Below are 17,810 nucleotides of genomic sequence, written 5' to 3'. Positions count from 1 at the left end.
ATCTTAATGAGAAAGTCTCTGTCAGTACGTGTGTTAGAGAATTATTAGAATTTCTTCTAGTAATTGCAGCAGTTCTGGTCTAATTTTATGAACTTTATAATCCATTTTGAGTTGACGTGCAGGGTGAGAGATAGTGATCTAATTTCACTCTCCACCATAATGGATTTTCAGTTTTCCCAGCACCATTTGTTAAAAAAGCTGTATTTTTTCCTTTGTCAAAAGTCAACTAGTTATAAATGCTCAGATTTGTTTCTGTATCTTTTTTTCTGTTGGACTGTGGGAGTCTGTTTTTGTGCCAGTACCATGCTGGTTTTGTTAATATAGCTCTGTAGTATAATTTGAAATCAGATATTGTGATACCTCCTTTTTCCCCCCTCAAAACATTCTGCAGTAAATGTCTTCAGTCTGATTTTCATAAATGTGATTCTATCACTTATTCTATGACTTACATGTTGATAATTTAGAGCCCTAAGTAAATGTGTTAAATATAATTTGGAATTAGTTGTGCCACTGTTCCTCAATAGTAATTTGCATAATAGCAATAATTAGCAAACATCATATATCAGTATGTTTAACAACTATAACTACTGATTGAGCACCTGTTATTTACACAGTCTTATGTTATAAACTGCAATACAAATAGAAAACATACTCCTTAAACTGAAGGAATTTATTACCTATATACTTGGTTTAAATATTCTTCAAATTATAGAACCAATGATTTTTTTCAGTTTACCTTATTTTTTTCTTACTATTATTGCTAACATTTTCTTTTTGAGGTCTTTTTATCCCCTTGCCCATCTTTGTAATAAACTGCAGTTACCTCTTCATTTTGTCTGTTTGTCCTTTACATAATTACAGGGATTTTTTTTAGTTTTTTAATATATTCGGCGGATCTTCTAAAGCTATTTTAACTTCAGAGTTATGGAAAAACACACTTTATTGTGTCATATTTTCAGGTGTTAGTGATAGAACAGAAAAATGAAGACGGAACGTGGCCAAGGGGTCCTTCTACTCCTAAGTAAGTGCTCCCACTTCTTGTGGCTTATTGCATGGTTTTGAAGCCTTTGAATTCATTCAGTGAAATATATAGTGATAGAAGAATCTAATTGTATATTACAAAAATACATACATTTTATTCCTAGAGAAATTAACTAGTTGGCACTTAAATTAACATGTTAGTTTTAAAAGCTCCCAAATCTAAAATCTCTTAGAATAAAGTACAATGTAAATAAATGTTATAAATGAGAAAGTTGCATTGACAAACACAGTTAAATTGCTAAGCATTTTCATTTTTGAACTATTTTTGTGATTTTTATTAAGAACGTGTCTGTTAAGGAAATGCTTCTTTGTAAAAACTAATCTGATATGAAAGTATTATTTCTTTAAATAATTTTTTCAAAACAAAAAAGCATAGGCAGAGATAGCATATGGAGTATTAAGAGTTGTTTTTAATGGTAAATGAGGAAGTAATCTCTTTAACTCTTAGAATTATCAGATCCACATTCCCATTATCTGAAAACCAGCTGTGTTTCACTATTTAGAATTTTCAGATCTTTGAGAAGTATTCTGATAACATGTCCCACTTGTAATTGTAATTTTTTGTAGAGATATTCTGTAATCAAATGCATTAATATTCCTCTGGCATATATTCATACAAATGAGATAAGTGAGAACTATAAATAGCCTCATATATCATATTGCTGCGAACTGAATTGTAAAAAAGTTTTACATTTAAGAGCTTTGGAATTTCAGATTTTCTGATTACCTATATTTTCAAATCCTTAACGATTTTTAATTAAAATGACAATTTTGCCAATGCTGACACATCAAATAAAAAAACCTACTTAATTGTATTCAAAACTAAATGTATCTTCAGTAAGTGGCTCTCTGCCTTTTTATCTTGTGTGACTTTTGTTTAAACTTGTCATGAGAATGTGCCTAAACATGTTAATTATAGGAAGTTGATTATTCTTACCCTACTTGATTGAATATAAGGGGAGAACATAGTATGAAAGTAGAACTTTTAATAAGATGATATTAAAAAGCATGAGTTGAATTAGATTTTATAACTGATAGATTTGAAAGTTTAGCAATATTTTCTTTGTGAAAATTCATTTTTAATTTTTAGACTGTTTTCTTCCTAACATGTTTAGATCGCCATATACTTAATATATTTTTAAATAACATTTGAAATTGCTATCAGCTGTAGAGTAATGTAGAAAATTGAGTTCTAAAAATTGAGAAATCTTTTCTCTGAAAAATACTTTCACTTGAATTTTATTATCTTGTTCCCCATGTGCTCACACCTTTTTTTTTTTTTAATGGGCTCTTGCTGCTTCCTAGCTGGCCTCAAACTTCTGGTGCAAACAGTCCTCCAACCTCAGCTTTTTGGGTAGCTGAGAGTACAGGCATGCACACCATACTTGACTCCATATACTTTTTACTTACTCATACAACTGTAGTACTTGCTTTCTATAAGAAAAAAATGTATATAATACCTAACACACATACATATAATAAATATTGATAGTCATGGTGTATAATAGTAGAAATGCATGTAATAAGAGTCCCAATCTTCCCTACATATAATGGTTAAATAAGGATTCCAAATATAAATATTAAAGTATGAAAAGTATCTATTCTCTGTAAAATATAAGAAATACCATATACCAGTACGTCTCATGTTGCCAATTGATGGTTCACCAGAATATAAGTTTTTAATAGTACTCAAACTTACATATGAGAATACTCAGAAAATCAAGAATGAAAGGAAATTTTAACTTGATAAAGGCTGTATACTAAAAGTTTGTATCAAGTATTTTATGTGAAAATTTTAACAGAGCCCAAATAAGACTGGAAAATAAGAGATAAAATTTCCTATTTTTATATAATCCACTCATCTACTTAAAAATCCACAGCAATCAGAAAATTCAGCTAGACTACCTAATATAAAAAATAGACTTTTTCTATACTCAGAAAATCAACAACCATTTTACTTTCTAAAGGAACAAATATTTTCTGTCTTATAGGCTGTATTAATCAGCTTTTCATCATTGTGACCAAACACCTGACAAAAATAAATTAGAGGAGAAAAAATTTACTTTTGTCTATGATTTCATAGATTCAGTTAATAGTCCACCAGCTCCAAGGTAAAATCATCATGGCACACAGAGTATGGTAGAGGAAAGCTATGCAGTTCCTGACAGCCAAAAGCAGAGAGTGACAGGAAAGTTTTAGGGACAGATATAGTCCTCATGGTTACACCTGTGATGACCTACCTCCTCCAGCCATGTCCCTCCTCTGAACTTTGCTACACATGAGCTTTTTTGGGGGGCAGTCCATATCCAAAGCATAACATGGTCCATATGATGTCTTTCATAACCATGACTCTGCTAATGTAGGATGAAAGCACAAATTCATATGGTTCTTTTCTAATAAAACCTTATAAGCAGGCAGAATGCTTGGATTTGGCCTGTAAGCCATAGATTTCTAACCCTCGCTTTATAGCACTAGTAAACCACATAGCAAAACTAACCCAATTAAGAATGCTTCGTGGGAAAATTTGTAACTTTACTAAAAGACAAAAGATTTAATATATACTATATGACTTATCCTAGTAAAACACATCATTGCTTCCTAGTTCTGTTTTTTTGAAGGGGGCATTGACACTTATTCTAAAATTAGCATCAGCCAGTTTTGACAAAGGGGAGAGAAAGAAGGAGCACTAGATCTGCTAGATAATAAAATTACTACAAACCTATGATAATAAAAACATTATGTTAGCAAAACAAGGCAAGTAGACTAATAAGCTCAAAAAGATGATGTATGTTTGAGAATGATGTATTTACCACTAGGTAGTGAGGGTTTTTAAAGCAGAAACATACTTGGATTTTATTATGAAAACTAGATACTTTTAGAAAAGGGTCACTTAAAAAGAATAAAGACCCAAATAAATGTAAAACATTAAAGCTAATGGAAAAATTTTGAAGCATAACTAGTAGGGATTGTAGAGCATGATGTGGAAAATGAATTTGATAATATCAAAAATAAGGATTTATGTTAAAACAACTATATACAAGTTAAAAAGTCAAATGTCAACTTTGGAATAATACATATATTAAGACCTGTTATAAGTTAATAGAAACAAAGAAAATAGCTTTAAAGGTAGAAAAAAGATATAAATAGGCAGTTTAAAAGAAGGTCAACTGCATTTAAATAGAAAGATTCACTAGTAATAAAATAAAAATAAAGTACAAGATCCAACCTTAATCATGATGGGTACATCAGAATAATAAGAATTTAACAGGTTACCAATACAAAATGTTTGGTAGGATATAGAAGTCCTAAGTACTAATGATGAAACTATAATATTTTCAGATGTCCTAAATCAGTCACTATTTAAATTAGAAATGCTCAATCTTTCTGACCCATTACTCAAAGGAATTTTTATGTTGGACCTTGAGGATGTAGTCTTTGTAACTAAGATGTTTGTAGTAGTGGAGAGTTGGAGGCCGTCTAGCTAAATACCTATCACTGATAGAGCAAATAAGAAAAATGAGGTGATCGTAACAGTGGTGAGATCTTTAAAACTAGATGAACATTTAAAACATGTAGTAAAGAGAAAAGGTAATGCAGTTTATAATTCAGTACCATTTTGTAAATTTAGAACAGAACATGTTACATGAAAATAAAATATCACCTAAGAATATAGAAAAGGAATAGCAGAAGAAGAATATAGATTAGAGGAGACAAAAAGAAAAATTTTGAGAAGTATTACTTGTTTATATTTGTATAGTTAAAGAAAGGATAAAGGTTCTTTTTCTTTGGGTGAATGTCAGCTGAAAAAAAAAAAAACCAAGGGTGCTTGTGTATTCATTGGAATCACATTGTAAACATATGTAACTTAGGCAGATTCAACACCTGCAGAGAAAATAGGATTTTAAGTTTTCAAGAAGAAACTTTAAGGTAATAAGGCTTAGCATAGCTTCTTGGTACTCAAAATTGTCATCATATCTGTTAGATTATAATCATACCAGTTTTCAAAATGGTGTGAAAATGCTACTTCTGATCATCAATAGCCTAGGATTTATCCAGTACTCATACTGCATACTATGTAAGTTCTTACCTAGGGTGTCAAAAGGCAAGGAAAATAAGTGAGAGTTGTAACTGATGGTAGAATAATCATCTGTAGAGTTTATTAAAACACAGTTTCCACCATCTACTCATCTGCAGTTCAGCAGATAATCTGGGTGTATGCTTATAAACCCAGTACTTGGGAGGCTGAGATAGGACTACAGGTTCACAATCAGCCTCAGCAACTTAATGGCCCCTCCCCAACTTAGTGAGATTCTCTTTGAAAATTAAAAAAAAAAAAAAGGCCCGGTGTGGTGGCACAAGCTTGTAATCCCAGCTTTTGGGAGGCTGAGACCGGATCGCGGTTCCCGGACAGCCTCAGCTACTTAGTGAGGCCCTCTGCAACTCAGTGAGATCCAGTTTCAAAATAAAGAATAAAAAATAGGGCAGAGGTGTGGCTCGGAGGTCGAATGCCCCTGGGTTCCATCCCCAGATCTGCAAAAAAAAAAAAAAAAAAAAAATCATTGCTGAGAGTATAGCCCTGGTAGGGTATATTCAGGTACTACACAAAAACAAAACATAAAAAGCAATTTCTTGAGCCCCACCCCCAAAATTTCTTATTCAGTGGATATGGGTTGGGCTCATTTCTAATAAATATCAAGTGATGCTAATGCTGATGATCTCAAGACCATACTTTTGAGAAATTCTGTAGATAATTTTTTTATGCATACTATGTGATTTTCACCCAAATCAACAGAATATGTCTTTTACAGTAAGCCTAGGAGTTTGCACTTTAAGTGCTTCTTATGAACAAGAAAATATAAAAGATACTATGTGAAAGCACATAGTATTTTGTCTGACTTTTCAATATACTGAAAACAGAAATGTTGGTGTTCTGAAGATCCTAAAATTGTATTAGATCCATTTTGATCAGGATTAAAACTATTATCAGTTAAAGCTTAAGGTGGGGAAATCTACTTGAAAAGAAGGGTAAAATAGAATTTTGTTTATACATGTAGTCTTGTAGTTACTGTATGTATTAAACACACACATACTCTTTTAATTAGCATGCAAAACAACCCAAAGTCTGTATTAGAAATCTAAACATTTATAAACCATTCAGAATTTCTGACTGAATTTTTCTACTAAATATCAACTTATAATTTGACATTTCCATCCTTGCATTCATGTTATACTAAAATAATTATTAGGTTTTTTATAACTTGCATTTCTAATGTTTTTAAATATCTGATTTCTTAAAACCTCTGAAAACAAATGGTCTTTTCTAGTGATATTAACAGAAAAAGATTTCTTCCAATTTTTTTCCCCTGTTAAGTTTAACTTATTTATTTTCAAGGGATAGTAGGATTTCAGTGAATAATCTAATTATTCTGTTGATATGTGGTTAGTTAAATCTTGTATTTCTAAAAATGATTTAAAGTAGAAAATTTGTAGTAGCCTAGGGTTTTATAAAGAGGACAGACTGGATGTGGTGGTGCCCGCTTGTAATCCCAGTATTTAGGCTGAGACAGGAGAATCACAGGTTCTTGGCCAACCTTAACTACTTAGTGAGACCCTTTGCAACTTATTGAGAACCTGTTTTAAAATAAAGAATTAAAAAATAAGGGTAGGGTGTAGCTTGGAGGTAGAATGCCCCTGAGTTCAATCTCTAGTACCACCTCCCCCCCAAAAAAATAGGTTAAGCTCTTATTTTACCAGAAATTTAAGGTTAACAACTTCTTAGCCATGCCCTTCTAACTGAGATACAGCTTTTAGACAGTAATATACAATTAATTTTTTATAGTTTTACTTTGGTATAATTATTTCAAAGGATGCTTTAGAAATTATTAACATCATACCAAGAAAAAGATCTAAATTTTTATTTTTCTGAAACAGGTAAAATTTTGTGTGTGTGTGAAGGTAGTATTAAGAATTTAATTCACTCATTTTCATTAATTACTCAAAAATATTGACAAAATACATGGGATTAAGTAGTGAAAAGAAAAAGATTCATTGGTGATTTTGAAGAGGTCATTTACCTGGATTAGAAAGAAAGCACCCAGAGAATTTACCATCAACCAAAAAAGTGAGTGACTAAGTAAAAATCAAATAGAAAACAATGTCAGTAGTTCTTACTCACACATTGTCTGTCTGCTATTTGTGATGTTTTGATTAACAAAATTCCAAATTAGTGACTCAAATTCTTAAGTATAAACTTGATCTAATGTCATAACAGTATTTTTATAGCATTCTGTTCCTGAGTGTTCTGCTTAGAAATAAAAGTGTATGTGAATTACCTAATAAAAATGTAGAGAATAAACTTTATGGATGTATCAGAGTAATGACATAAGACTTGGAGAATCAAATGGAATAATCACAAAGGTTCAGGAAATCTCAAGTCTTCTTTTGTGACAAGCAAAAGGGAAAAGAGCTTCTAGAAGAAAAGGCATGGTCAGCAATATTGTTGCAGAAATGGGAGGATTAGGTAACATACAGGGTTAATAAACTTGAGAAGCAGAAACTATTGTTTAAACTACTAGTAAGTAGGCATGATAAGAGTGGGAAGTAGATAACAGGGGAAAGAGAGATGAAAACTATCCAGAAAATCAAACAGGCAGAGAGCATTCTTCATAAAATAGACTTGTTTATATATGGTGAGACTTGTTGGAAAGGCAATTCCTGAACAGGGAACCTGTAAATCTGTTTATAATTTAAACATATGCATCTTCTCTAGGTATTTGTCACCTAAAGCCAAAGACATCATAATAATATTAGAATGAAGTTTCTTCGTACTATTATTAACTGATAAACTGCTTTTATTGTTATTCTAATTGTCTAAATCCTAAATAGAATTGATAATGTACACAGAAATAGACCATCCCATAATTTTGTAGAGGTTACTTGATTTAGTATTCATTAAGGTTTTAAATGTGTATGTGAAATTTTCTTTGAAATGCTGAAAAGTATGTATATATAGACTTTTATATCTAAAACTACTTTCTGTTCCACTTTATTTTGTGGAAAGATACTGTATATCCTAATACTAAGTATCTCCATTTGTCAAAGCACATAGTCATAGTCATGATTAATTTTAGAGTCAATATTTAAAGGCCATTTCTAAATTGGAGTTAGAAAATTCAGACAGCCTATGAATGTTATGTAATTATTGAGTTCTTATATAGATACTTGATATTTATAGGGACTTACAAATAATTATAAACATTTGAAATTCTTGGGGCCAGCAATGATTTAGATTTCAAATGTCATATTTTGTAATATTTGCATATATTTTACCAGTTAACCATCCCTAGTCTAAAAATCTGAAAAAGCTTTAAAAAAAAAAAAAAAACTTCAGATTTTTTAGTGTTGTTTCAGTGCTTTAAAAGTTTCAGATTTTGGAGCATTTTAGATTTGGGATTTTGAATTTACAGATACTCAAACTATACTGAACGCTTTCTTTTTCTTCTGGTTAGTTCCAGAAAGGATTTGAGCAATTTATAGTAACACATAAGAGACAAGGTTAACTATATAAATAGATCAGAAATCAGGACAAATGGGAAAAAAAAGTGTAGTCACACTAAATCAGATGTGAGAAGTTTGTTGGTAGAAGTAGTAATGGCCTTTTACAATTATTAAATCAGTATGCAAATGTATGGCCTTTAGTATTTTTATTCAAGCTAACCAACTGGAAAGAAAAAGATTTGAGACAGGGAAAAAGTGCAAGTTAGCCACTAGATTGGGACTAAAAACGGTATGTGGTGATTAAATAAAAGATGATCCTTTATCTGTGGGAATGCATGCTGTAGTCATTACAGTTGAAATATAGGTGTCTAGAACTTTAACCCAAAAATAAAAAGGGGTGAGAGGAAGGAGAGAGTATAAGATAAACAAGAATGGTAAAATGTGGATTTGTGAAGCTCAGTTACTGATAAATGGGTTAATATGGGATTATATGTATTTCAAAATTTCTGTATAAAAGTTAAAAATAGTTTGTGCCAGGCATGGTGACATACGCTTATAGTCCCAGCATTCTAGAGGCAGAGATCAGAGGATCACGGTTCGGGGACAGAATCACTACTTAGCGAGGTCCTTTGCAACTCAGTGAGACCCCGCTTCAAAAAATAAAAACACTAATAATAGGGCTGGGGGTGTAGCTCAGATGTACAGTGCCCCTGTGTTCCATCCCCAGTGCCACACACACAAAAAAAAGGTTGCAAGTTTATTGCTGAGGATCATAATGGCTGAAGAAGTGACTGCAGTTTCTTAAAGTGAAGTTTTTATGTTATACTTTACATAAAATTAAGTAGTCAAAAAAAAAAAAAGCAAAGCTCCAAGAAGCAATTTGTTATAAATTCCCTTAAACTCCCTGCCTGGCTCATAAAAGACATAGCAAATGCTTCTTGAACTGAACTAATCTGCATCTCACAATAGTAAGCATGTTTAATTTTTTTAAGAGATTTAAAATTTTCTTTTTCCTAAAAATGTGTCTTAGGATGATTGTTAGAATCGAGAGAGTTAACATTGGTCTTGTTTTTGTTAAGGTTAATTTTTGTTTTGTCTGACATAGATTTTGTAAAACTGGGTTGCTTTACAGTGTTAGATTTGAAATAAATAAAATATTTTTAATTATTTTGAGTGTTCATTAGTAAATTTTTAGATATGTTAAATATTCAGTTAACTTATCGAGAACAAATATTGTGCTCTGCTGAAGTACAAGGCTCAACTTAGCCTTGAGTTTATATGCTATTGTCAGGGGTTATGTTTAGTTTTCTCCAAATTACTTAACTATGGTATCTTTTATTTTTGTCTTATTTAAGAGTTGACTCACTATATCTAGCCCAAATTAGCCAATATCGGTTTAACACTAGGTAAGTAGCTTGATAACCAGTCAGTATATAATATTCCAAGCACTTCTCTCCTTTAGAGAATGAGCAGTGTAATTTCTAATTGCCTCACAGAAAGAAAGTTAAAGGGTTCTGGTTATCATCTGTACATTGACTAGTCAACCACTAAATAACCTGACATTAACTCCACAAATTTTAGCTAGATTGGGGCTGTGTGTAATCTAGATCAGAAGTTTGATTGAGAATAGACATGGTGATCTGGAATCATTTATCAGTAATATCTAATAGCACTTTAAAATAATACTTCACCTATGGATAACATCTATCCTTATCTCTCTGATCTCCCTGCTATTTAAGGACAGTCTATACTATTTATATCAATTCAGCCTAGACTTTGATATTTTTTAAAATTTACTCCTTCTATATATAAAATGTGAGCATATTTTTGCACATACAGAAGATACTATTTCTTGTTCTTTTATAATGTAATGACTCCTCCATTGACCTTTGAACTTAAATCTTCACATAATTTTTTTAAAGAAACCATTAACTGTCAAAATACTATGTTTTCGATTTTCACTCTTTAGACATCCAACTTCTTTCAGAAGGCTATGCTTATTCCTTAATTTAATTTTAAAAGTTCTTATTTATCCTTTTTTATTCTTTTTCCCAGTTTGTTTGACCTCTCTTGGACCTCTTCTTGTTAACTTTCTTTGAAAGTTTTCTGTATTTAAATTCATGATACCACCTCTCTTTCAAGCACTGAGCTCACCTCTCTGACTAATCCCAGACTTCTTTGTGTGTCTTCAGGGTCACCACCTTTTCTGTGCAGGTAGACACAGCTCCTAACCTTGTGAAAGGCTCTTACTGGCATGGCAGAGTGCACAGCTTCGCTAACTGTGCAGCAGTTATGCTCATACCTTATATGCATTTGTAATACATAAACCTGTCTGAAGACCTTTGTAGTAGGTGCACAGAGTCACATGATTAGGTTTATGCTAATTCTCTTCTATAACTCAAGCTGACAACAGTGCCATTCTGTATTTCTAGCCTAAGATTTTCTTCTGAATTCCAGTTTCTCTGTAAATGTCATATAAAGGACTCACCACATCAGATTGAATGAAATCTTTTTATTCCATCTCCTATCCCTTCAACCTATATTTATTTTCTCTATTTCTTTTTTCAACAGCCATCTTGAGTTCCTCCTACATCCTCACTTCTCTAAATATAATTAGTCTCAAGTCTTGCAGATTCTACCGCCTAAACATGAATTTTTAATTTGTTTGCTCTCAGTGCATATTCATATGAATTATTAATGACCCAAAGACTCTTTATGTGATTATATTAATATTTATTATGTTAGAAATTAAAATGAAGCTGGGTGTGATAGTACATGCTCATAATCTCAGTCCTTGGGTGGTTGAGATGGGAGGATCACAGGTTCAAAGGCTAGACCCTATCTCAAAATAAAAATTAAAAATAGACTGAGAGTATAGCTCAAAGGTAGAATGCCCCATGGTCCCATCCCTCGTAGTAAAAAGAGGGGAGGAGGGAGAGAGGGAAAAAAGAAATTATAATAAAAATTCAAAATATTCATAAATAACAATACCAAGTCATTTTATATAAATAACTTATAAAAGATAACTGATTTCTAAAACAAAATGAAAAAGTTACTCAAAGCAGCAACATTTTATGTTTTTGTAAATTTCTTAAAACATCTGGTTAAATATAAGCTAAATTCTTTCATGTGCTTTTGTATTTAATTTTTTCTAATACATTGTTGGATGAAGTATATGAAGGAAATTCATCTTCATATTGATGTATAGCTGAAAAAAGGAGTATTTTCAGATCACTGATAGATACCACATAAAAAGTGATGTGGAATCTGAAACCATGTCAGTAAACTTTTAATACTTTTCCATTACAATCTTTCATATATAATTAGGCCAGTCTTCTAAATGTGGATACATTTCATTATGCAGTACTTTTAAATCACATTTTTTAAAACTTTATTAGTTTTATTGGAAATGTCTTTAGTCTATCAACCTCACAGAGGCAGAACTTACAAAATTTCCAGATTTTACTTCAAAGTTTAGATTTTGTCATTGGCGGTAAATAAGTTCAGTTGTTTTCCTTGAAGTGGCAGGCTTCCTTTATTGACTTTTGAGGAAATGACTGCTAAACAGTCAAATCTCAATAACCACAGACAGTTGTTTTTATGGTGGTGGTGTTTGGATTTTTGTATGAGCCAGGGTCTCGCCCAGTGGTGCATGCTGGCCTCCAATTTTAAATCCTTGGGTCTCAGCCTCTAATCTTTCTTTTATGTAAAGAATAAAAAGAGTGATGTTGTGAGGAGTGACCAATTCTACTTGGAGTTCAAATAATTACATTTTTCCTCATGATACCCATAGTACTTCAATATGTAGGAGATATGCCTTATGCGAGTTTGTTTGTCAAACAATATTAAAAATTTGTATAATCGAGAGTCAAGATTTAATGAAGTTGGTAATTTTTATTTTCTCAACATAATGTTTATAAGTGAATCTTGTTTTTTACAATGGAATGCTGAGCAATACAGTAACACAGCCACTACTTTGATTAATACTAATGCACCAGCAGTTTTACCCGCCTTTTTTTTTTTTTTTTTTTGCACTATTAGTACAAATGCCCACCTAGTAGAAACTACCAAGTAACACTTAAATGATTCCTGGTATTTAACATAGACACCATGAAAGGGGCTTGAAGACCCTACAGTCCATAGATGATACTTTGAGAATGAATTCCTAAGCATCAAAGACATGTTGCCCTTGCTCACTTCATTTTCTTAACTTCAGAGCTTATTCTCACCTTTGTTATCAATATAATCTCCTAACTTATCTCCCAGACCTTAATCTTTTTACTTCCTCAAGTGTTTTCTTTCTAGAATATAAACCTGATTTTCCTGATACCTGTTAAAATCTTGTAATCTCAGCACAATTGGATCAAATCCAAATTTCTTCATAGCATATAAAAAGCTAATTATTATCATGCCTACCTTACTAATTTGTGTTCATGTTACTACATACTTCCTACTCTTTCAGCTAAGCTGGATTTACTAGTAATTCCCTAAACACATCATATTTAATACAGTCTCACACATTTCCATGCTATTTTTTCTACCTGGAATACTCCTAGTTCCCACATTTATTTCACTGCATGTCATTTTTAAATCATTTCATGCCATACCTACAATTTTTTGTATTATAATTTATTATAACATTTATGTTGTTTTATAATATTTTCCTTATATATAATTTTCTCCATTGGATTGTGAGCTGTTTGACATCAGGAATAGTCTCTTTGTATTCCCAGTATTTACCAGGGCATACAGTCATCATTTTATAAATGTTTGAGTGAATTCCAGTGATATCGCTATGAAAATACAAATTAACTCCATGATATTTCCTTCTTATACAATCCATAGGGAGAGTTGCTAATGAATAGTTTAAGAAAAATACAATGGGCAAAAGACAAAAGGTAAATATACACACAGAGACATATCTGTATGCCTCTCAGCCGCCTTATTAGGGGAAATAATGTTTCTTTAGGGGTAAGATATAAAGACACATTTCAGTTTATATATGTGTTCTTGAAAATTTATAACAAATTACATTTTGAGAAATTAGCATCCTCAATTCATCATAACTCAGTTTCTAATCATGTAGGTTTTCCCCCTTATTAAAAAGTCTTGATGAAGAGGCAAAAATACCAGAATACTTATATTTCTACTAATATTTGAAGACTATTACCTCAAAATAGTAGGATTATTAATATTGCTTTTAAAATATGCTCTCTATTTTAGCTTAGTAACATTTTAGCTTAGTAACAGCAAAATAACATCTTCCTAGAACTTCAAGAACTTAATTATTCTAAAATTTAAGAAATGTTTTTATCCATAATATATTATGCATGATTCACTTTTGTATATGCATCTATATATCTAAATCCAAATTACCTAAACATAGATTTTATAGATTATTCTTTATTGCCCATTGACCATTTTATTATTCATTAGCACTTGAAGAAAGGAAATAAAATAATTTTGGAAAAGTAATCAATTTGGGCCTCACTAATTTAGAATTTACAGTGAGTTATTAGACCAAACCCTACCTTTATACAGCCACTGGGCTAGATGTTGCCTGGTGAATTAAAATTGTTCACCCAATCACAAGGCAAATTCAGTCTTTCAAAATACTTTAATCATTTCCATATAATAGGTTTGATATTATAAATCATTCATTTGAGGTATATTTATTATTAAAACCCAATAGTGATAGATATTTCTTCAAGAAAGATTCTAAGTTAGTGAGGTATATATTTTATACTCCAACTTATGTCTTTTCTATTTTTCCAGGGATAATTTTGACCAAATGTTACTTCTTGGGATTACATTTGGAATTCTTTTGTGCTATTTTATCCCCCATTCCCTTAAAATTGTAAGAATATCATTCTCTGATCTCTATGTCAGTATTGTATATAAGTAGAATGCCATGGTACCTACTGAGAAACAAAGTAGAATATTTTCATTTTTAGAAATTGATTGTAAATTATTAATAATTGTTTCCTTAACTCAGAATTGGTATATAGAATTAGTAGATTTATAGGAATAATAGCAAGTTGTATATTCATCAAATTTTATTAGAAAATAACTCCCTTTTGTACCTTTGTATAATGGTACAATATACTAAAGTATGCTAAAAGGAAAAATACAACAGAAATTGAAAACCAAAGCATATATATTGATTTTGCTCATCATTCTGTTTTCCAGCATTCATTTACTACAAACATTGTCATCTGTTAGTTCTTTTCTTTATTTCATAATTAATTTCAGAATTCATTTTTATCTAATTTAACATTTTCATATTTTTAAAGGTCCCCAGGTGCATCCAATTTTTCAGCTTTACCAAAGATCTCTCCTTCATCTCTATCAAATAATTATAACAACATCAACAACAGAAAGTAAGCACTGAATCTTAAAAACTCTGTTTCATCGCCCTATTATGGTTGCCAAAATTCTATTGTATCTAAAATTAGGATAAAAGCTTAATGCACTAAAACTGGTTTTCTTTTAAATTACTGGTCAGTTCTTCCATGAGTAACTTCCTAAGAAAGTAAGCACAGTTATAAACTACTTATTGATTTAATGTAGATGCTGCAATGGAATAAAGCACATTCAGAAGTTTATATCCTAAACATTGATTATTGAGACATATATAAAAATCTGTTATTAGAACTCAGTTTTGTAGGACAAATATAAACTTCAGATGACATTTTGGAAGTGGATTTATGATCACCTATAATAAAGTTTTGGGGTTTTTTTAGTGTTTATTAGTGATTCTTAACTGGAAAACACACTCAAATTTTAACATTTATGGAAAAGGAAGTTATAATTTTCTTAAAGAGGTTGAGAAAAACAATTAACTTTTCTCACAATAAGTACAATTTTGAATCTTCATTGATGCTTTACTGTAACACCTCACTATGGATGTACTTTGAAATTTGCCGTATTTTATTGGAAAAGGCAAAAAAAAACTTCATCATTTATAGGTGGCCCACATGATTTATGAAAACATTGGTCCTGAGATGATTCTCTTCCTTTTGTCTCATGGATCTGTACATTGTGATTTATTTATTAGATTAACATGTTAAATAGGTAAATATTTGTACCTTTTGTCGAGTTCATAAATGGCACCTGATTTTTTCATTGAGTAAATACAAGAAGGCTTGTGAAATAATCTTTTAAATAACACTAGTTATTAAATTTATAGTTTTAATTTTTCCATAAAATTTGTATCTTTGGGGCAGGGACTTGATAACATGATCCTAATATACATCAATTATAAATGAATGATATTAGCTAAAAGGAAAAAAGAATGAGAAAGGATCCGTTCTACTAAATAACACAATATACTATAACAATTTAAAATTTTCAACAGCTCTATACTGGCCAAGAATACACCTACAGATAAATGGATAGACCTTATATAAAAGAAGTTTTTGTGATCAGAAAGCATTTCATGTAATAAAGTATTTTTGAAAAGTGTTCAGTGATTCTCTACTGAAAATCACATAGAAGTTATTTTTATGTTTATGAAAAAGATGATTACTTTTTCTTAAGAGATTTAGGAGAACAATTCCCTTGTCCCACAATAAGTAAAATTTAGATTATTTAGCCTTTCCTGTAACACTTGACTCTGGGTGTATTACCTAGAAAATTCTTTTTTTTTCTTTGTCTCTTTCTTTTTATATATATACTATGGATCAAACACAGAAGAATTCTACCTCTGAGCCTACACCCCCAGCCCTATCTTATTTTTATTTTAAAACAGGATCTTGCTAAGTTGCTGAGGCTGCCCGAGAATCTGCAATCTTCCTGTCTCAGCCTCCCCAGTACTGGGATTACAAGCATGTGCCACCATGCCTAGCCATCGTTATCTTTTATAAATGGTAAAAAAGGCCTCATCATTTGTAGTTAGCCCAGTTGAACCATGAGAGCTAATGGAGAATGGAGATTATCGAGGAAATAAATATTGAGAAAATTGAATCTTGATAATTTCTGTATAAAACTTTAAATCCAAGATAATCATTAGGAAAATTATAAAGGCAAATATAAAAACAATACTTGCTACAAGTTTGTTGTTGTTGTTGGTGGTGGTATTGGTGGGTGTATGTGTGGGTGGTGTGTGTGGGTGGTGGTGGGGATCAAACCCAGGATTATTGTAGCTCTAAGCTCCATCCTCCTCCCTATTTTATTTTTTATTTTGAATCAAGGTCTCCCTAAGTTATGGAACACTGTTGATTTCAAATCTGTGATTCTGCTGGGTGTGGTGGCGCACACTTGTAATCACTGCGCTTGGGAGGCGGAGACAGGAGGATCGCGCTGGTTCAGAGCCAGCCTCACTGGCTTAAGAAACCCTGTTTTCAAATAAAAAATATATATATATATATATAAAATAGGTTTGGGAGTGTAGCCTGGAGGTAGAGGGCTTCCAGGAACACCAGTACCACCAAAAAAACCCCCAAACAAATCTGTGATTCTCCTGTCTTAGCCTCCTAGCTACTATTAATTACAGGTGTGTGCAACCACACCCAGCTACAAGGATAAATATCAAGCTCATAAAAATCAGTGAGAAGTTTTCTAAAATAATTAGAAAAATGGACAAATGATACAGCTAGATAGTAATAATATAGGAAGTAAATATAACACATTCTAAATGCTGGAATATACAACTGATTAGTTTCATAAGTTAAATTTATGAAAATTTTAAATGATTTAATTAATAAGTTAAAACTTTCTCTACTCCTACCTCTCAATCACGTTAGGAAAATTTAATATACAAATTTTTACAAAGATTCTCTTTGATTGATTGTGATATTAGTACAACTTTTGTATAAAAGAGCTATGTCACTATGAATCAAGCACATTTAAAATATTCACACCCTATTTCCATAACTCATAAAGATATGTGCATTTTGTATATTAATATTACATTGTTGCATAATTATGAAATATTAAAGACACTAAATATCAAGGTTAAAGTTTAGTACTTTCTCTTGTGTTGAAAAATGTATATCTATAGGCAAAAAGGATGAAAAGAAATATCCTGTAATTTAATTTGTATTTTATACATCTTTTAATTCATCAAAAGTAATTTTTTGCAGAAGATAACATATTGTGTTCCTTTCAATTGCCAGTCACTTTCACATTAGCTACAAAAGATTTATTTACATATATAACTTGTATTTATAGTCATTCTTTGGAAAGATGTACGAAATTACATATAAACTTAAATATAGACTGTATTTTGAACACTCACTATAATACATGTGGTCTGGTATGTTTCTGTATTT

General features: G+C 31.2%; 1 protein-coding gene across 3 annotated transcripts in view; it reads left to right on the top strand.

The window, feature by feature from the left end:
• USP15 (ubiquitin specific peptidase 15) overlaps window positions 1–17,810 on the top strand; it is a gene marked incomplete at both ends in the record, with an annotated part of 119,886 nt that overhangs the window by 46,156 nt on the left and 55,920 nt on the right. For 2 of the 3 annotated variants that reach the window (XM_080705529.1, XM_080705528.1), the window contains 2 exons: window positions 960–1,021; window positions 14,832–14,918. In XM_080705529.1, the coding sequence (XP_080561655.1) occupies window positions 960–1,021; window positions 14,832–14,918 (149 nt within the window). The remainder of the gene's footprint in view (window positions 1–959; window positions 1,022–14,831; window positions 14,919–17,810) is intronic. The other variant, XM_080705530.1, reaches the window with a different exon arrangement.

Source organism: Muscardinus avellanarius (assembly GCF_963383645.1).
Source record: "Muscardinus avellanarius genome assembly, chromosome: 11".
Lineage (NCBI taxonomy): Eukaryota > Metazoa > Chordata > Mammalia > Rodentia > Gliridae > Muscardinus > Muscardinus avellanarius.
Note: the sequence above shows the minus strand (reverse complement) of the source record. Positions and strands in the feature narration are given on the sequence as shown.